Below are 22,243 nucleotides of genomic sequence, written 5' to 3'. Positions count from 1 at the left end.
CCTCACTACCAACTCTAGAAATCCTCTTTGTGTCATGGGCTGTCACTCTGTCTTGACCTTCACCCAAATACCCACTGTTTCAACTACATCACTACCGCCAATGCTAGGCTCCTCCCATCAAAGTCCATGTGGCTGTAAACACCCCATCTCTGAATTAGGTCCCTTCTCAGTCACTCAATTAGGCTCCCTTGTGCTTCACAGAGAGTGTAACCTCCTCTGGTTGATCTAAAACACAGAATCATGACATTGGGAGAAAACAGAGGGATTATCTAGTCTGACCACCCTCTCAATTCCAGAAAATATTTTCAGTGACTTTTTTTTTCATGCTCAGGGTTTATTTTCAAGATTCCCACTCATGAGCAAGAAATAACACAGAGATTCTGCTCATCCTTTACTTTGGTAACTTTTTAGTAGAATGGATGTGTAAGTTGTGCTACAAAGTAAATAGAGCACAAGAGAGCCCCAACATTCAGCCAAATATTGTTTTCATATCTAAAAGGATTTTGATTCAGATATAAAATGGATAGGAAGGACTAGATAGGAATTGACTCAAGAGGAACCAAAAATTTGATAATATACCAGGAACCACCTGATCACCTCCCTCTTAACTTTTGAATTTATTGGCATAATGGTCATAAAAAGGGTCCCAGCCTGGACATTGGAGCATCAGGCAGCCCATCCTTGGATGTGCTACGGAGCAGACCTCACACTCAGCCCAAATTTCCATTCTATCATCGGCCTCAGTCAGCTGAGAAGGCAACCTTCCAAATTTCTCTTAGGAAGACAACTTTTCAAATATTTGGGATGCATAATTATCTCTTTTGGATAAATAGTGAGGCTGATCTGGCTATGACACATCTGTCACCACACTGACTCAACTGATCTTGCTGAATAAGCAGATGTCCCCTTCCTCCTCTTTTCCATGCCTAGTGCATTCCTCCTAGAGCTGCATGCTCTGTTGAAGAGGACACCCTTCCCCAATAGAGGAAGACTGCTCTTTGGTCAAGGATATATGAGTAGCTGCACTCCCCTGCTAGAACCTCCAAAAGAGCTCTTAGGAATAAATGGTATTTTTAATTCCTAGGATATTTGGGATAAAGTATAGATACTAAGGGAATAAACAGGTAATATTTGCTAAATATTCTATGTGTATTTGCTATTTTTAAGAACTTGTTATATTTATGGAAAATTAGCATCTTACAAATTAACCTTTTGATAGCAATTTTAAAATGTGTAACAAATTAAATTTCTGATTGCATGTTGAGATTTCACTGACTTTATAAGCACTTTGGAAAACATTTAAGAGATTCAGGTTCACTAAATATAAAGTCAGATAATCAAAGTCCTTAAGAAAGTAAATTTAATGTTTTAAATTAATTTTATCAATTTAATGTATTATGTATTTTATGTAATTTAAATTTATAAAATATACTCTACAACAGTTAAATAAATTTATTAAATTGTTAAAAAATGCCCTATTAAAATAATTAAAACTTGCTAGGCTTAAAGTACTAAGATCATCAAAGACATCAAAAACTCACATTTAGCACACTAGGCTCACCAGATACTCAGATGTGCTGTGCTTGGTGACTACAATTGACAGAGAACTCAGCACTGTGTGAGGCAGCCTGTCCTGTTCAGGACAGCTAAGCTGCTGGGCCATCAAGAAGTCCCCCCTTTGCCATCAAGAAGTCCTGTTCAGGACAGCTAAGCTGCTGGGCCATCAAGAAGTCCCCCCTTTGCCATCAAGAAGTCCAGTTTGGGACTATTGGGAGGAGGTAGAACCTTTAAGAGAACGGGTCTAGCAGAAGGTCTTTAGGTGATTGAGGATGTGCCTTCAAGGGGGACTGCAAGACCCCAGTCTCTTCCTCTTTCTCTTTTGCTTCTTGACTTATGATATAAGTGACGTCGACTCTACCACATGCTCCCACCCTGATGCACTGCCTCACTACAGACCCAAATCAACTGGACCAATCAATCATGGACTGGAATCTTCAAAACTGTGACTCAGACTCAACCTCTCTTTATATGTTGGTCACCTCAGGTACTTGATGTAAATGACAGAACATTGACCAGCATGCTCCTTTTCCTTAGGAAAACAGCATCCTCTTTTCTCTAAGCTCAGCTCTCCTAAGTGCCAATCTTTCACTTGTTCCACAACCACTTATTGAGTGCCTGAAATGTTCCAGATGTTATAACAGATGCTAGAGAGAAAACAACAAGCAAAATCCAGACCCTGCCCTCCAGTTCTCAGATGAGTGGTGAAAAGAAACAGGAGAGCAGGCAGGTCAAAGAGATAATGAGACAAGGGGGGTCTGAGAGCACAGAAGAACCCAGCCTATACCTGCAGGGTCATGGAAGCTTCCCAGAGAGAGGCCCTGTCTGAAGCCAGGGATGCACTTTGAGGTTATTTTGGTGAAGAGGTTGGAGGAGAGGGAATTACATCTGAAATGGGCCTAAGATAGGGGGAGCATGCCTCTTGCTGCAGTGCCTGCAGTTCCATGTCATTGTAGCTTAGATGGAGGTGACAGAGACTGGGAAGGCATTACCTCTCCTCCTCCCTCTAATTGATATTGCAGGGAGACTGGAATGAAAAACCTCTCTGAAATCATAAGGAAATTTTTGCACATAGGTGCCTATACATTTAAACTGCATAGCTAGCAGCAAATCGTCACCGAGGTTATTGGCCTTAAAAAGATAGGACTTGCCGAAATAGATTGTCCATGATTTTTAAAATGCAGCACTTGAAGTTTATGCAGTACTAATCACAAACCATAACCTCCTTCCAACAGGACATCACAGACTAATGAAAGTGGCCAAAGAACACAAAAATTTTTGAAGCAGCCCCAACGTGGGGCAGGTTCACACGTAGACCGTGATCAGCCAAGTCCTTCATGTCATTGACACATGGATTCCGCTAGATTCCCGCTATCCTGTTCTTGGCCATTTAATATTGAAGTGAAAGCCAGGACTTTGCAGTAGTCCCTGTTGGATTTCAGCCTAGTCCTCTATACTTTGACAATCATTAAAAATAAAACTAATTGCAATGACTAATATTTATCAAAAACTCCTATGTGCCAGGCACCATGCCAAATGCTTCACAATCTTCTCTCATTTAATCCTCCCTATAGGCCCACAAAGTAAATACTATTATCTTGGTTTTATAGACGAGGAGACTGAGCATCAGAGATAGTCAGAAACTTGCTAAAGATGACTAAGCCAGGATTTGAGCCCAAACTCTATGAAGCTATGGCAGCTCCAGGACTTCTCCTCCTCATCCACCCCTGCCTTAGTCAAGAGACTCTGTGGTTCACACCTGATTCCCAGCTTCCAGTCTTTCCCTTACCTGCTGCCCCCAAAATTTAATCTAAAAATGTTATCAAATCAAGTAAAACCTCTCAAACTATATTAGTAAGTACCTCCCATTTAAAAGGCATGTGACTCACCTGTTTAAAATCCCAATGTATGTGTAGTCCACTTTGGGCTGCCGTAGAACATGGCTCTAAAGTAGGATTTTCCCCATGGCCAGGATCTGTGAGGCAGCGATCATCAGAGTTTGCCTCTGCAATCAGATTTCCCATGTAGAATTCCCCAGTTTGGTGGTAGTAGATGTTCTGGAAGATAGCAAGGGACCTGCCATGGGGACACTCAGCAGGGAGGCCTCAGCCATGTAGAGGCCCAAGGATGGCTCTCGTGCCCTGGCTACTCCGGGATCATGAATTTCCTGGCCACATGGAGTAACTGCACCCTTCCTCCCCTATGACAGTAGATTCCAGGGAGAAGGCCAGGCCTAGGGATGGGCACTTGGCCCACCCTCTTTCCTACAATGTCTCCAAAAGAATCATGGTGTGTGTGGATGAAGGAGCTGATCTTTGAAGAAAGCTTCTCCCAAAGCTTCTCAAGGTGAACTTGAGAAGCTGTCACTTAAATCCCAGTATGAGCCTGTTGTCAAGAAGCCTTTCAAATTCCCCATCTGATAGTGCCTTGCTCAGTGAGCTTGGACAAACAGGTTGTTTTCATGCCTCAGGTTTTTCATCTCCTAAGAGGGAATGATATCCACCAGGAATACCTCAAAACCTTCCTGTAATGGCAACATGCAAAGTAAGATGACAGATTTGAATATTTTCCATTTATAAAAAGTCCCCTGGCTGCACCCTGAACTTAGTGCCAGCCCACTTCTATGCCACAGAGGAACTTCCATTCCACCTCTCTTTTCTTGAGCCCTCTGCTTCCTTCTTTGCAAGAGAAGAACAGGTGGCTTCACCCGTCAAATTTCTGGGATGCACAGGAGAAAGGAAGATGGTGGGACAGTGGGAAGAGAGAAAAAAAGGGATTAGAGGCAATTGCCAATGAAAATATCCCCTGGAGAATGACCACAACAGAGCAAAGCCTTCTACATGTCCCTGAAACTGAGCTGTCTTGCTGTGACCTTTAGAATGAACCAGAAAGTGCTTACTTAAAGACTAGAGATATAGTTCAGTGGTACAATAATTGCCTAGCATGCAGGAGGCCTTGGGTTCCATCCCCAACAACAACAACAACAACAACAACAAAACCTACTTAAAAGTGTAGGTTTGAGTTTCACCCTTACCTGTCACCCAGAATACTCTACTCTTGTGTCCCCACCATCTAACACCAAGTTTAAATCTGACAGAGGTTACCAGGAGCTGAGCCAAAACAGACTCACCCTGTCAGGCAGGGAAGACGATGGAAGTTACCTGTGGACTGAATTCATGGCAGGGATGCATGATGGGGGTATTGCCTGGCACAGGTCCTTGATCCAGGCAGATACTCTTATCCAATGAGTTTTTCATCTGAAGGGAAAAAAACATGAATGCAGTTTTGGAAAGACAATCCCAAAGCCTCCCCAGGACCTGCATTTTCCTTAAAACACCAAGAAGCCAACAGCCAAAAGGAACAGAAACTGGGATTCTGGCAGCCACGTGCTGAGCACAGGGAAACAAACCAGAGCTTAGGTGAGGTGCAGCTGTGCTGCCCACGTTTTGGGAACATTGCCCCCTGCAGACCCTCACAGAGAACACCGAAGAACCCATCCTGCTACAGACATGAGTTGGCTAACAGTGTCAGGCAAGAGCTGCAGTTTTCAAAAGGACTAGAGGCAGCAAAAGGAAAAGAAACAGGGATTGGGGAACAAGAGGAAAGGAAGTCTCTCAAGAGCAGAGCGCTGAGGAAGGCATGGGGGCAGGAAAACCCTTGGCCGGGTAACCATATGGTTTGGGTTTCACTGTCTTCCACAAACAAGGCATTCAAAGTCTAAATCCATTTCACAGCACGTACTCTTCCATAGCCCACAATGTTGAGGGTCGGCTTCAGGAGTGGATAAACATTTTTCAGGTACCAGTCAAAAGTTTTACATTTCAATTTCTTCCGGAGTGCAATTCTGGAAGAAATGTCTCCATAATCAATTCCAGAGTTCTGAAATAAAACACCAAGATTTCTATGCTTTAGTTCATGAGACCTTCCTGACTCCACTAATAAGTATGACCTTGCATGAAGGGACTGAGGATTTTCCTTGCAGCCTAGAGGTAACCTTGATATTTTATTTTCCAGGGAATGTAGAAAAGCAACCTTGGGGACCTCTACTGGTTTTCAAAGACATTTGCAAACTCGGCATGGAGCAGGCAGGGACACCACAGTACATTTCTCATTATAGCAAGCCGAAGCAGACTGCTCCTGTTTGAGATGATATTCACATCAATAAGGTATAAAATATTCCTCACCATGGCAGAAAAGGCTTTTTAAAAGTTCTGACACCAAGATTTGGAGACTTTCTAAAAATGAATACTAACTAGAAAAAAAAAAGGCAGAAATGCAGAACCCATATGGGGTATCTGCCTTCTTTCCAGAATGTTCCTATGTGGTTCATTTCAAATCACCTTTGCAGAAGTTCATTTGTTTAGGGACAGTTTTCTTTATAGCTTGGCACAGTCACAATAGAGATAAAAGAGCTAAGGATATCCTGGAGGGTACCTATTTTCCCATCATACCTTGGCATACAGGGGCACCAGAAGAAATTTGTATGAACAATGGGCTAACTGTAGATTATTGGCACCTTGAGTTGTTAAAGGAATGATTTTCATGACTTTGAATCCTAAAGAAGGCTCGGGCTTCTCTGCCCATTTTTACGTTCTCCAGAAATAGTGCTCCCATAGTTTAACCTGACCCCCGACTCCACCTTGTCTTCAGACTTTTCATCCTAGATCTGTTCCACAGTCTCCCAACCATCCTGACCCTCTGATTTCTGGAGGTTACTTTAGGATCCACTGTGATGGAAAGAGAGTCTTCCCCTTCTCTCTGTGCCAAACACAGCTAACCATGCTTAAACTCAAAGCCAGCGCTTAGGGACAGAAGACAGCATATCACACCAACCTCAGGTGGCCAGGGCAAAAGATGCAGGCTCAGCCAAGGTTGTCCTCATGTATGTGCATCTAACAAGATAAAAGGACCTCCTCTCACCACCCCATGTATCACTTGCTATGTTTATGTCCTCTTAACCAATATATGATATCCAATTTTACTCTGCAAGGACTGCCCCAGTATAGAAGACGGATGTAGAACACAGAATCTAAAAGCCAGATTTTCTTGCTTTGAGTCTTATGTGGTCTAATTACTGTATGTTCCTGTGTTAAACAAGTTTCTTCTAATTCTCTGCGCCTTGGCTTCCTCATCTGTGAAACATATCCCATAGGTGGTTCTGATGGTTAATGGGTCAGTATATAAAACACTATCTAGAACATGATATAGTCACACAAACGTTAAGTGTCAACTATTATTATACCTTGGGAACTAACTCTAATTCTTTATGACACAACAGCATATTTTTTCTGTCCCTTCTCATTCTTCACTGCCACCACCACTTCCTGCTGCTAGCTTTCCCCCTGATGCTGTTCAGTCCATGACAAACCTGGAGAGGTATGTTCCAGGCCAGGTACACCATGTGTTTGTATTCATCCATCCAGATTTCAGCCACTCGCAGAGCATTGCGCTTCAAGAAAATGCTTAGATCCAACGCGTAGGGCTTGTGGTATCTCTCTAGATGAGCCACCCGGGAGCAGGGTAAGATCTCAATCTTCCCTCCACACTGCCACACCTGCAAGAAAAGGAACAATCTCCTGCATAGACTGGGCCCTGAGGTCAATGAATTGCATGGCTTGATGACTCACAAGAAGGCCCCATTTGGGGACCATTTTTTAAAGACTCTAAGTTTGGTCTTCCTACCCCAGACTTTTTATTCAAATCGTCCCTTCTTAGAGTCTACCAGACCACTCCCCCTCTGTTGTCAAACAGTCCTGGAACTGAACTCCTACTTCCTTCACAAAGTCCTCCTGAAAGGACAAAAGAGGCTGCCTCTGCTCCCTTATCACCAAGGAAAGTGGCCAAGTCCCGAGAGGCACCATACCCTCTCACTAGACTTAGCTTCCCATGACCCTTCTCTGTCTCAAGCCAGACACAGGGCAACAGGCAGACAGATGCTGAGGTGGCTTCTATGATTCTTCTTCTTGGTGCTCACCCTTTACCTAATCTCCTCCCCTTGAGTGTGGCCTCCCACCTTTTTCTTTCTTCCTTCCTTCCTTCCTTCCTTCCTTCCTTTTTTTATTTTTTATTTTTATTTATTTATATACTGTACCAGGAATTGAATTCAGGGATGCCTGACCACTGAGCCACATCCCCAGCTCTTTTTTATTTTTTATTTTGAGACAGGTTCTCACTAAGTTGCTTAGGACTTCACTAACTTGCTGAGGCTGGCTTTGAACTTGAGATCCCCCTGCCTCAGCCTCCTGAGCTGCTAGGATTATAAGTATGCACCACCACACCCAGCCTTTTTCTGTCTGATAGAACATGGTAGGGGTTACAGGATGTACTTGATTATGTGTATTTGATTACATGACTTAAGACTGTAGCACCCATCTTGTTAGGATATGCTCTCTTTTTCATTGACTTTGAAGAAGCAAGCTGCCATGTTTTGAGCTATCATGTGGGAAGATACAGTTGCCAAGAAACTAAGGGTGGCTTCCAACTGGTTGCCAGTGTAAACTCTGAATGCTTCCTTAGTCTTTAAGACTTTAGGGAACCAGATGGAATCACAATCATGTGAGCTTGGAAGCAGATCCTTCTCTAGCCAAGTTTATATGAGAACCCAATCCTGGTGCACACCTTGAATGCATTCTTGAAGAGGGCCCAGCTAAGCTGTACCTACAAACCTGATTCCTAGAAACTGTGAGGAAAAGAATACATCTTGCGTAAGACCCTAGATTTGGTCAATTCAGGTACTTCTTGACCAAAAGCTACCATGATGTATGCTCCAGTTCTAAATGTTTTTCTTTACTACCCTCATGAGTACAAACATGCTTATCAGAACATGCCTTCTAATATTTAACACAGAAAATATGATTTTCATTCCGAACATGGATAATAGAACTACCTACTCAGATTGGATTGGTATCAGGTCTCCAGAATCTCCTCTTCATAGTTGCCTAAGTGAGTTGCAGTTTCTGAGAGCTAATAAGCCCATCTGGTAGTGGTTAACAACCTATTGTGGAGAGTGGTTAATGAGAATAGGAGCACAGTGACTGAGATCGGGGATCTCCCATGACCTCATGGCTGTGGCGGGTCTGGTGCCTGGGAAAGTTTCTGTGCGTGGGCATAGGATGCCTAGCTGCTATGGTAAAGCCCTGCCTGAGGATGCTCCATGAAGGAGTCTTATGAGCTTCAACCTTGATCTAAGGCACATAACTCTCAGGTATAGAGGAACTCTCATGCTAGACAATCATAATGTTTCTCCAGCTCTGCCACTCCTGAGACTTCTTGCTTAACAGTAACTTTAATCAATAGACCTCCTTGAGTGCTACCAAAGTTCCTAACATTGCACATTGCAACTGTGGAAAAGCTGCATAGATGTTTTAGTTCTATAACTTTTCTGAGTACAAAGAATAATGCTTGCATAGTCTTTAACCTGATAATAAAACATATATAAATAAAGATGGCTGGTGTAACTCTTTAGATCTGCTTCTCCATCAGAGAGCCGCACTCCACCTGATCCCAGCTTTATCTTCAAAATCTGTGTGAGTCTTTTATTTTCTAATCCCTCATCGCCCCTCCCAGGGATGTGAGTTTGGCCCTGCAGGATGCCATGACCTACCACACTTGTGCCAAAGGAGTCCCAGAGACAAGGCTGGGCACATTGGGCCCTGATGGTTTGATTAATTGACATTTCAAGAGTGTCCACCTGAGGAGTCAGTTCCACTGTGAGACCTTCATTTTTTTAAATTCCTTTCTTTACTTCTTACTGCACAGATCCTCTTCCTAGCATCCCACACCCCAGGATAGTAAAGTGAAAAAAAAAAGGCAGGCTTTGATGTCACACTGATTTGTGCTCAAATCCTGATTCCGTCACTGCATGCCTAGCAGCCAGGCACAAAACACCCTCCCTCCATGAGCCTTGACTTACTCTTCTGCAAAAAGGGCACACCCACCCTTTGGGTTGTCAGGAGTCATCAACGACATAACAATTCCTTCACCTCAGCAGCCTCCAAGTTGCCCTGAAATACGTCTTTCCTCTAATATCTTCTTCGTCAGTCCTCAAACTAATCATGTAGGGGTTCCATCCAGCTTGTTTTTCTTCCAGCCAAGTATTTAAAAATATAAATACAACTGTATTTCAATTTTGTAGTTGATGGAGGTTTCCAACCCACAAAAATTTAGGGGGAAATCTTAAATTCAAATTAAGGATTGCTATTTATGAAATAATGTTATTGATTATCCTTACCCAACAGTTTTCAAATTTTACCGTCCAATTTATTCTTACTTGCCAAACTTCATTCATCTCTCTCTCTCTCTCTCTTCTCTCTCTCTCTCTCTCTCTCTCTCTCTCTCTCTCTCTCTCTCTCCCCCCCCAACCCCCCCATACACACAGACTTGAAGCTTCTGCGTATAATAATAATAGATAGCCTCATGTCTCACACCATTCTAGTACTCTTTGTGAATTTAACTTTCACCATGCAGGTATTACTGTTACCCTCATGTCAGTAATTTGCCCACACTTGCCAGTTAATATGACAGAACTGGATTCTGAACTCAGGCAGTTCCCATGTTAATCTCTGGCACAGTGCCTACATGTAGGTTTTCAACCCATACTAGCTGTCCTTTTTTACCCATCATCTCTGTTTACACACACCCACGAACACCATCATGACCATGGTCACTAGAGGTCAGGAAAAAGCACTTCATGAGCTCTAACCTTCTCTAATATCTGTGATTAGAGAAAGAACCTAACAAGTGCTTAGAAGAAAATGCTTAGCATCAATAACCATCAGGGAAATGCAAATCAAAACATAAGAAGACATCACCTCTCCTCACTTAGAATACTTATTATCAAAAAGACAAAGGATTTCTCTGATAAGGATTGAAAGAAGGGAAAGTTTAACACACTTGGTAGGATGTAAATTAATAAAGTCCTTAAAGTTTCCTCAAAAAGTTAAAATAGAACTACCATGTGATCCAACAATCCCACTACTGGGTGTATATCCACAGGAAATAAAATCATGATATCAGAGAGATACCTGTACTTCTGTGTTTATTGTAGCATTGTTCACAATAGCTAAGAAATGGAATTCACCAAGGTGTCTCTCATTGGATGAGTGGATGAAAGAAAATGTGGTACATATACACAATGAAATACTATTCATCCATAAAGAAGGATGAAATCCTTTTAATTGTGGTAACACGAATGAACCTGGAGGACATGATTTTAAATAAAACAAGTCAGGCACAGAAGGTCAATAGAAATTTGTGGAGGGGAGATTTATTGTTCGCAGAGGAAACACAGCTTACTCATGTGCAATCTTAAAAAAAAAAAAAAGTCATTATCATAGAACTTCAGAGTATCTTGGTGGTTACCAGAAACTGAGTGGAGTAGGGGAGGAAATAGGGAGATGTTGGTCAATGGGCCCACATTACTGCTGCACAGAAGCCTGAGGTCTGGTGTTCTGTGGCACATTAGGATGCACGTGGCTAAGAGTAATGCATTACATAACCCAACAACTAGAAAGAGGATTTTGAATGTCCTCACCATAAATGATAAAAGTTAAAGATGACAGAGACTGGAAGATGGCAGAAGAGAGTGAGGCCACACGTCCTCAACAACTCAGAAAGGAGGCAGCCAAGGAAAAGCAGAATTGAGAGGTATGACAAAATAAATGCTCTAAGATGCAGTTTTACAAAGTCTGAAACCTGGAGGGACTGGAAGATAGGTCACCAGAGTAGAATACAGAGTGCCCTAACCCCAAACTTGAAGCTGAGGGGTGGTCAACAGAGAGAAAGGGGGGGGGGGAGCAGAAAAGTTCCTCAGCTCAGCCACTTAAAAGCATTTTGAAAGACAGATAAAATTTAAAGAGCCACCATAACAGAAGGATCCTTAAAATAGCATTAATAGCATAAAACCAAATTGTGAAAAGCAAACAAGCCGAGGTCCACAGCCATCTTGTGGAGTCCTCTGCCCTGGTGGAGTCACTCCCTTAAATACACACAGCATCTTCCCATGCCCAGACAGCTGCAAATTAAACCAGGAGGAAGTCCCCTGCACTGGGAACTCGTAAGAATCTAGCCAGAAAGAACTTCTAGAAGGATCACTACTGGAGGTAAAACTCTGAAGCCTTCTGTTCCTCCCACTCCCTGTAAACAAGCAGACCGGATTGAGCTCCTGAATCCCTGTGCCAGGGAAGTGCACCTAACCCTGCGCAGCCCCTGTGGCATAGACAAGGATGGAAAGCTCTGCCCAGTACCCACTCCATCAACTCAGACAGAGTCAGCTACGAAGTAGCTTTGGTCCTAAACAGAGGAAAGCCAATTCACCAAGAGCCAACCACTGACACTATGGGGAGGCACTGTGGGAAGACTAAAGACAGCCTCTGGGATTGCAGGGCTCCACCAGAGGGAAGCTGCCTGAATATCCAGTGACACTGAGATCAGCAGAGTCTACATAGCAGAAAGGGGCTAATCCCAACATTACCTAGTACACAGCCTGACCTGTGATCACAACTGGCAAGTGACAGGGTGCTGTCTCCATACTTGTGGGACCTTGCATCAGGCTTAGAAAACATCATTCACAACCTGGGACAGTGGGAACTAGAATACAAGTGAATCACCTGAGACTCTTCACTACAGTACCTCAGAGAGTGGCTTCAGCCAGGGAATACGTTGCACCATAGGACACCACCAAAAATGTACAACCAGAGTTCCTGTGCTCACAGGCAGCCACCATGATTTTCACTACTTTAAGAGTATCCCTGTTGAGAAAACTGGAAATCCATATGCAACAAAATGAAACTGAATCCCTTTCTCTCGCCATGCACAAAAGTTAACTCAAAATGGATCAAGGAGCTTGATATCAAATCAGAGACTCTGTGTCTGATAGAAGAAAAAGTTGGCTCCAATCTACAGATTGTGGGGACGGGCTCAAAATTCCTTAATAGGACACCCATAGCACAAGAGTTAATAACAAGAATCAACAAATGGGGCTTTCTTAAACTAAAAAGTTTTTTCTCAGCAAGAGAAACAATAAGAGAGGTAAATAGGGAGCCTACATCCTGGGAACAAATCTTTACTCCTCACACTTCAGATAGAGCCCTAATATCCAGAGTATACAAAGAACTCAAAAAATTAGACAATAAGATAACAAATAACCCAATCAACAAATGGGCCAAGGACCTGAACAGACACTTCTCAGAGGAGGATATACAATCAATCAACAAGTACATGAAAAAATGCTCTCCATCTCTAGCAGTCAGAGAAATGCAAATCAAAACCACCCTAAGATACCATCTCACTCCAGTAAGATTGGCAGCCACTATGAAGTCAAACAACAACAAGTGCTGGCGAGGATGTGGAGAAAAGGGTACACTTGTACATTGCTGGTGGGACTGCAAATTGGTGCGGCCAATTTGGAAAGCAGTTTGGAGATTCCTGGGAAAGCTGGGAATGGAACCACCATTTGACCCTGCTATTGCCCTTCTCGGACTATTCCCTGAAGACCTGAAAAGAGCATGCTACAGGGATACTGCCACATCCATGTTCATAGCAGCACAATTCACAATAGCTAGACTGTGGAACCAACCCAGATGCCCTTCAATAGATGAATGCATAAAAAAAAAATGTGGCATCTATACACAATGGAGTACTATGCAGCAATAAAAAATGACAAAATCATAGAATTTGCAGGGAAATGGATGGCACTAGAGCAGATTATGCTTAGTGAAGCTAGCCAATCCCTAAAAAACAAATACCAAATGTCTTCCTTGATATAATGAGAGCAACTATGAACAGAGCAGGGAGGAAGAGCAGGAAGAAAAGATTAACATTAAACAGAGACATGAGATGGGAGGGAAAGGGAGAGAAAAGGGAAATTGCATGGAAATGAAAGGAGACCCTCATTGCTATACAAAATTACATATAAGAGGTTGTGAGGGGAATGGGAAAATAAACAAGGAGAGAAATGAATTACAGTAGATGGGGTAGAGAGAGAAGATGGGAGGGGAGGGGAGGGGGGATAGTAGGGGATAGGAAAGGTAGCAGAATACAACAATTACTAATAGGGCATTATGTAAAATTGTGGATGTGTAACCGACGTGATTCTGCAATCTGCATTTGGGGTAAAATTGGGGGTTCATAACCCACTTTAATCTAATGTATGAAATATGATATGTCAAGAGCTTTGTAATGTTGTGAACAACCAATAAAAAAAATTTAAAAAAAGAGTATCCCTGTTGAGATAAAATCACAGGGACAATCCAAAGCCTGCATCCTTGAGTCCTGCACACAATAGAAAAAAAAAAAAAAAAAAAAAAAAAACAAGCCACAACACTGTACCCCCTGAATGGTCAGCTACAGGCCCTTGAGCCGACAAACTAGAAGCTCCCGGCAGAAGGTACATAGCAACTAGTGAATTGTCTCCTGTACCTCTGCAACTTAGGAGAGATCCACAGCCAAAGATTGATGAACATCTGCTAAACTTCCAAACCCCAATGAAATACAAACCAAGATTCAACAAGAATGTTCTTCACCTTGACATGGTATACTACAAACAATTCTAATGTCAACTTGGCAAACCAAGTACAAAAACACATTAAAATGATAGGGCACCATGATCATTGGGTTTCATTCCAAGCATGCAAGGTTGGTTCAACCTATAGAAATAATAAATGTAGTTCACCACATAAAGAGAATTAAGTACAAGAATCATACGATTATCTCAATAGATGCATACAAAGCATTTGACAAAGTACAGCACTCATTTATGTTTAAAAATTCTAGAAAAACTAGGGATTGAAGGAACTTACCTCAACATTATAAAGGCTATATATTACAAATTCAAGGCCAACATTATCCTAAATGGACAAAAACTAAAGCGTTTTCTCTAAAAAATAGGAACAAGACAAGGATTTCCATTTTTCACCAATACTATTCAACATAGTCCTTGAAACTCTAGCCAGAACAATCAGGCAAGAGAAGGAAATTAAAAGGATATGAATAGGAGAAGAAGAGTTCAAATTATCTCTTTGATGATGACATGATCCTATATTTAGAAGATCCAAAAACTCCACCAGAAGATTTCTGGAACTCATAAATGAATTCAGCAAAGTCGCAGGATATAAGATCAACAACCATAAATCAATCATTTTCTTATACTCCAATAATGAATCTGCTGAAAAAGAAATTAGAAAAACTATCCCACTCACAATAGCCTCAAAAAATAAAACACTTGGGAATCAATCTAACAAAGAAGTTGAAGGATCTGTACAATGAAAACTACAGAAGAAGAAGAAAATTGAAGAAGGAAATTGAAGAACTTAGAAGACAGAAACATCTCCCATGTTCTTGGATAGGCAGAAATAATATTATCAAAATGGCCATACTATCAAAAGCACTATACAGACTCAGTTCCATTCCCCTCAAAATTTCAATGACACTCATAACAGAACAAGGGAAAAGCAGTTATGAAATTCATTTGGAAAAATAAGAGACCCATAATAGCTAAAGCAATCCTCATCCAGAAAAGTGAAACAGGAAGCATCACCATACCATACAGAGATATAGTAACAAAAATAACATGGTACAGGCACCAAAACCAGCATGAAGACCAATGGAACAGAATGGAAGACACAGAAACAAACTCACACACAGTTATCTCATACTATACAAAGGTGCCAAAAACTTATGTTGGAGAAAAGATAGCCTTTTTTAACAAATGGGTGCTGTGAAAACTAGAAATCCATATGTAGCAGAATGAAATTTAAACCCTCTCTCTCACCCTGCACAAAACTCAACTCAAAGTGGATCAAAAGTATTAGACCTAGGAATTAGACCAGAAACTCTGCAACTGCTAGGAGAAAATGTAGGCCCAACACTCCAACATATCAGTACAGGAACCAAATTTCTCAACAAGATTCCTAAAGTGCAAGAAGAAAAATTAAAAAAAAAAAAACAATAAGTGGAATGGCATCAAATTAAAAAGCTTCTGCACAGCAAAGAGAATAATCAAGAGCATGAAGAGAGAACCAACCGAATGGGAGAAAATCTTTGCCACCTGCTCCTCAGATAGGGCATTAATAACCAGGATACACAAAGAACTCAAAAAACTTTAACACCAAAAAACAAATAACCCAATAAATAAATGGGTAAAGGAAATAAACATACATTTCTCAAAAAGATAAATTCAAATGATAAACAAATGTATGAAAAAAAATAGTCAACATCTCTAGCAAGTAGGGAAATTTAAATTAATACTATACTGAGATTTCATCTAACTCCAGTCAGAATGGCAATTATTAAGAATACAAGCAATAATAAGTGTGAGGAGAGAGGTAGAATCATACATTATTGGTGGGATAATAATGGGATTGCAAGTTAGTACAACCACTCTGGAAAGCAGTATGCAGATTCCTCAAAAAACTAGGGATGGAACCACAATATGCCCCAGATATGCTGCTCCTTGGTACATATCCAAAAGATTTAAAATCAGCATTCTACAGTGATGAAGCCACATCAATGTTTATAGCACTACAATTCACAATAGCCAAGCTATGGAGCCGACACAGGTGCCCTTCAACAGATGAATGGATAAAGAAAATATAGTATATAGACCATGGAGTATTTTCATCCATAAAGAAGAAAGGACTTTATGGCATTTTCAAGTAAAAAGAGGGAGCTGGAGACTATCATGCTAAGTGAAATAATCCAGTGCCAAAAAGCCAAAGTTCAGATGTTTTCTCTGACATGCAGAAGCCAATCCAAAATGGGGAGAGGTGGGGAGACATAAAAAAAAATCAGTGGATTAGACAAAGGGGAATGAAGGGAGGAGGGATGGAATAAAGACAGTGGAATGAGTGTGAACTAACTTTCCTATATATATATATATATATATATATATATATATATATATATAGTACACCACAGTGAATCAATCTCACCATCATGTACATCCACAAGACACTAATTTAAAAATTTCTATAAGTAAATAACAGAAAAATCAGTAGAGGTAAGGGAACATGGGGAGGGAGGAGAGGAGGGAAGGGGGAAACTGAGGACTGAATTAGAGTAAATTATATTCCATGCTTTTATAATTGTGTCAACATGAATCCTATCACTATGTATAACTTAAAAGAATCAATAAAAAAAATTTTAAAATCTTAAATAAAAATATGTACAATAAAAAATATAATGGATATGCATGCCAACTACCCTGATGTGATCATTACATAATTTATATCTGAATTAAAACATCATATTGGACTCCATGAATATGTATAATTATTATGTATTCATTAACAAAGTAAAAAATAAAGCAAAAAATGAGTTAAAAACGGAAACAAAACAAAAATTAACCACACAATAGGCAAATAAGCTTGATGCAGTGGCGCATGCCTGTAATCCCAGTGACTCTAGAGGCTGAGACAGGAGGATCACAAGTTGGAAGTCAGCCTCAATAATGTAGCAAGACCCTGTTGAAACCAGAGTTTGAGACACAGCTCAATTCTCTGCTTCAGCTGAGAGGTGGGACCAGTGTAAGTTGCAGGCCAACTGCAGCCTACTGGCAGCCCCTCTTGGGGTTTTAGCCAACAAAGCTGAATTCTTCTCCACTACTATCAAGTGGTGTGTTGCAGCTCTACATGGTGGATTATCCTCTCCAGTGTTGCAACAGAACCCAGCAGCTCATCCCCACACTTTCCCAGATTCTTATCTCACAAATCCCAAGAATAAAATTTACAGAACAACAGAAAGCAAGAGTGAGAGGAGTAGGATTTATTCAAGTGTGAAGACCAGAAACAACTCTCACAGGGACAAGAGAGACCCCAATAGGGGGTGTCTCCTGAATGTGCTAGTCAAGGGGTTTGTACAGCACTTAGTACTTGGGTCAATGCTGATGGTCTAAACTTAGCTAATTAGGGTTTGGAAAAGTACCAACAGTTTGGTCAAGATTTATGCTAACCAGAATTTGGAAAAATACCAACACTATTGGTGAGCCCTGCAATCCCATTCAGGTCTGCCCCACTTCCATTTTCCCACCAGGAGATTGAGTTGTTGGATGGTGAATGCTGGGGGGTTCCAGCTGTGGTGTTGTGTGTAGTGGGCATCTTCATAGGCCTGGGGTGACAGGTGGGCTCATCCTGGCTCCCCTTAGCCCTGGCCACACCACAGGCCCAAGCCGGCCTGTGGACTCCATGTGGTTGGAGCCCTTGCTTGCTGCCCACTCTCCAGCCTGCCCAGGCAGCCACTTCATGGCTTGGGGACAAGAACTTGGCTTCACTTATCAAACATAAAAATAAAAAAATACTAGAAATGTAGTCTAGTGATAAAGCATCCTTAAGTTCAATTCCCAGTACCTAAATAAATAAATAAGTACATAGACAAATAGTCACACACATAGAAACCAAGGAATTGTTTTATCCAATAAAAGGAAAGAGTGATCCTTCTCTTGATAATATCTATGTTTTCATCAAAATTTATTTTTAAAAGCCAAGTGTTAAAAGAAATAGGATTTCTTATAGAAACTGAAATGTCAGAGTTCTACATGTGGGGGTGGGAGAATGGAAACAGAGCCAGTATTACAAACAGAAATAATGAATGTTTCCAGTCTCCAGCCAAATTCATCCATCCAAAGCTTTGGTAGGTAGGAAATACCTGGTCACCATGGAATTGGGGTCATCTTTAGGGTTTTGCTAATTATGTTTGCAATAATTATTTTTCATTTGTATTTTTTTGCATTACATTTTAATTGTTGAGATCTATTCCTATATCTATAGTTATAGAGAGAATAACTAGGCATGTGACAACTAGCTGGTCCACATTTCCCAGAGTCCTTTGCACACATGACTAGGTAGCAGCCAATGGAATGAGATTAAGCAATATATCCAACGTTCAGACACCACCCTCAAAACAAAGAGCATTCTCTCTCTTTATGTCCTTTCCCTATTGTGCAGAATACAGAGGTGGTGTTGAGTGTGTCAAAATAGAAGGCTCTTGTCCCTGGAGCTGCCATATCAGTCCTAAATTGCTTATGTTCAAAGAGTTATGAGAAAGAGAATTGATTTCTGTCTTATTTAAGTCTTTGTCATTTTGGCCTCCATCACAGAAGCTGAATGACATTCTAATTAATATCTTTACAAAACCATTGTAAAATTATTACATTTTAATTGCACCATCATTCTTAGGAGGTATATATATGCTTCTCTTCATTTCATAAATGGGAAAACTGATCAAGACCCCCAAACAAAAATATTAACTTTTTCTGCCAAAGCAATTGTGGATTAAGGTAAGATCCAGACTAGATTCAAAGTTCATTTGCTAACATAAATATGGGATCCTGAATCAGTCCTAGTTGGGCCCAACATCTGTCTGTGGTCATCCATTTCAATTAGAAAGAAATTAAAGCAGGTGAAACTGAATAAATTGTAAACAGGAAATTATCTTGTTCCTCCAAATACAGCAATGGACCAGAGACCATCTGGTCTAAGGTACAGAATTTCAGTGGGGAGGAGAGAAAAAAAAAGTCATTTTCTAGAAGTTCAGTCCATAATGATATGGCAGAGCCAGGATTAGAAACTACATCCAGCATTTTTTTTTTACAATGCTACCCCAACATTCTTCTTATTATTATTTTTATCACCAACCATTTGTTGAGTTTATAGTATGTGTCACTCCCCACTTTAGGTATTTGACAGAGCAGGTATGACATAGAGACCTTCATATTGTTCAACAAATCCAAGGTCAGGACCTTCTAACAAGGCCCTGTAGACTGTACAGAAGAGGAAAAAGGATACTGTGGTAGGACTATACTTATGCACAAAACCTGCTCTAAATAAATTGTGATGTGTTGAATTTATTGGCTTCAACCCTTCGTGCTACTTTGAGCTTGGCCCTGTGACTTACTTGGAAAGAGCCACATGGTTCCACCTGCCCAGTAGTGTGCCATGAGAACAGCTTTCTTTCCCCACATAGCTGCTATTCCATCAGCTGAGCTACAGAATAAACCTCTGTGGAACAAAGTCAATTCCACCCAAGCCCAGCAGAACAGGCAGATCTGTGAGAATCAATAATTATTGCTTTAAATCACCAAGTTTGGGATAGTTTGTTATACAGCATTTTTGGCAATAGCTAACGGATACACTGATGTAATATGAACCTGCATTTGGAATTCCTCTGGTTGTTTTGGTTTGCACTTGGTTTGAATTCCTTTATAGAGCCCCAAATTCAGGTTGTATATCTGACCTAAATAAGTAGGGAAAGTTTTCAGGAGCTGGCAGGAGGAAACACTGCTGAGGGGTGAAGCTAGGATCACTGCAGACACAGAGAAACTGGGAAGAACTCGTGCTGAACTGAGGATGCCAATGCTGTACCCATTCCTGGATATTTCTCCTAGATTATACAACACCTCAGCACAGGCACAGGTCATAATGTCCACTGTTCCACTTGCCCATGCAGAAGCAGGCAGGCTGCCCACTCAACCACTTTCCCTAGTCCCTCTACCCACTCCAGTTTTCTCGGTCTTTGGACTCCTTATTTTATCCAGGAGATGCTTGTAAATACCTAGACTCCTCAGGGAAAAAAAGGAACAACATCTGCTTAACCTTAGCTCTACCCCTTCCAACTATACCTCCCAGATTATATAGGCCAATACCAGAAAGCTGCACTACGCCTAGATTCTTGCCTGGCTCTCTATGGCCTGGTGACCTGGAAACATAAGAATGTGTCTACCTCTTAAGCCAATAACATTCAGCCTTGCCTAGGATTCCAGAGATCTTGCTACCTTCCTATTGTTTCCATATGGTTTGGATTTTTTATTAGTTCATTACAATTATACATAATAATGGGTTTCATTGTAACATATTCATATATACATCTAACATAATTTGCTCTATTTCATTACCCATTTTCCCTCTCCTCTGCCCTCCCCCAATCATAAGTGTCCCCCCAAAATCATGTTGCAGCTCTTCAGAGAGGTGATAGAACTGTTAAGGGGTAGAGTTGAGTGGGAGGAAATTAGGTCTTTGTGTGTGTGCCCTTGAAAGGGATGGTGGGACCCTGCCACTTTCTCTGTCTTTGCTTCCAGGGTTCCATGAGGTGAGAGGTTTTCTCCACCATGTGCTCCATGCCATGACCTGATGTTCTACTGCCTTGCCCTAGGCCCAAAGGCAACAGGGTCAAGCAACCATGGACTGAAACTGTAAGCCAAAATAAACATGTCCTCTTTTCAAGTTGTTTACCTCAACTATTTTGTCACAGCAATGGAAAGCTGACTAACACATTCCTCTTTGACATTGTCCCATAAAGAGAAGGGAAATGTACGCACCCTCAGGCTAAGTTCCACGTTCTCTCCTCCATAGACCAGCATCCCACCATCCAGAGCCCCAATCTCTCCCAGGAACAGTCTGTTGGCAGCCAGGATGCCCATGATGGAAGGACTCCTGTAGAACACACAGCAAGAGAGTCACTCATCTCTCTACAAGGAATAGGTCAGGATGTAGGTAAGAGGTAGGAAGCCCAATGATGGTTTTGTCTTCAGAACTCTACCTAAGCCTCCCCTTATCCTGAAGCCTGCCTGAAATCCTCAGACTAGACTAAGTGCATGGAAGTTTCCCCCAGCCACTGTGCTCTCAAAACACTTCTCAAATTACATTAAAATTACAGCTTTTTCATCTTGATATCCCTACCTCATAGTTGATAATGCTTGAAGTGGACCAAGTGTTTTCTAAAACATTAAATAATTGGCTTGATTCTTCTGTGAAAGCCCTAAATAGCCAAAAATGTCTATGCATTCTCACCTGGAGTCAGCTCATCATGTTTTTCTCCCTCTCTCTTTTATCCCTTATCCTTCACTCCAGACCCTCCACTCTTCCATTCCACTTCCATTACTAGCACCAAAAAAAAAAAAAAAAAAAAAAAAACCACCATTCACTACTGCCTTCCCATGTTCTCATCAAATCCCCTGAGCCTACTCAGACTTACTTCACTGGAGCAGTGACATCATTCAGATCAATCCAGGCTTGTGGCAGTGCATCATACCGGCACCATAGTTCCCAGTTAAACCCATGCACTGCCAGTCCATACTTTTCCAGTTGTAAAGTATCAAAACAAATTTTGTCAAACACAGGAGACACAATCACGGTGCGGTCTTCCTGAATCCTAGCCAAGATGGGCTCTGCCCTAGAAGAAGAATTTATAATCAGCCAGCGTGGATGTAAGGGCAAGCAGCAAGAGTGAGCTGACAAACCTGCTCACACATTGCCCTGACACTGTCTTCTCATTTAGACTGAGCTGGCTGACAGTAGAACTCTCTTGAGTCCAGAGAATTTCTGCAGATTTCAAGGTATCCAGGCCTACTAACTGCTGACCCATGTCAAGAGAAGATTTGAAATTGGTACCTCAATATCACCCCCAGGTCATTGTGAACCAGGACTATCAGTATTCTGCCAGAATTTACATGATCTCATAGGCTCACTGTGTCCAAAATGCTATTTCCTGTGTGACTGTGATTCTCCATGTAATCTTTTTTTTTTTTGGTGGGGGGAGGTAACCAGGGATCGAACTCAAGAATGCATAACCACTGAGCACATCCCCAGCCCTTTTTATTTTTTATTTTGAGACGGGGTCTTGCTAAGTTGCTTAGGATCTTGCTAAGTTATGGCTGGCTTTAAACTCATGATCCTCCTGCCTCCAGAGGCATGAGCCA

At 41.4% G+C, this 22,243-nt stretch overlaps 1 protein-coding gene across 1 annotated transcript in view; it reads right to left on the bottom strand.

Annotated features, from left to right (window-relative positions):
- The window catches only part of GALNT8 (polypeptide N-acetylgalactosaminyltransferase 8), a gene marked incomplete at both ends in the record, with an annotated part of 55,328 nt that overhangs the window by 4,396 nt on the left and 28,689 nt on the right, over window positions 1-22,243 (bottom strand). The window contains 6 exons of the mRNA XM_081310772.1: window positions 3,447-3,614; window positions 4,719-4,814; window positions 5,299-5,436; window positions 6,926-7,111; window positions 20,795-20,978; window positions 21,520-21,717. Of these exons, the coding sequence (XP_081166898.1) occupies window positions 3,447-3,614; window positions 4,719-4,814; window positions 5,299-5,436; window positions 6,926-7,111; window positions 20,795-20,978; window positions 21,520-21,717 (970 nt within the window). The remainder of the gene's footprint in view (window positions 1-3,446; window positions 3,615-4,718; window positions 4,815-5,298; window positions 5,437-6,925; window positions 7,112-20,794; window positions 20,979-21,519; window positions 21,718-22,243) is intronic.

The sequence above is a fragment of the Spermophilus citellus genome (genome assembly GCF_964194105.1).
Source record: "Spermophilus citellus genome assembly, chromosome: 10".
Lineage (NCBI taxonomy): Eukaryota > Metazoa > Chordata > Mammalia > Rodentia > Sciuridae > Spermophilus > Spermophilus citellus.
Note: the sequence above shows the minus strand (reverse complement) of the source record. Positions and strands in the feature narration are given on the sequence as shown.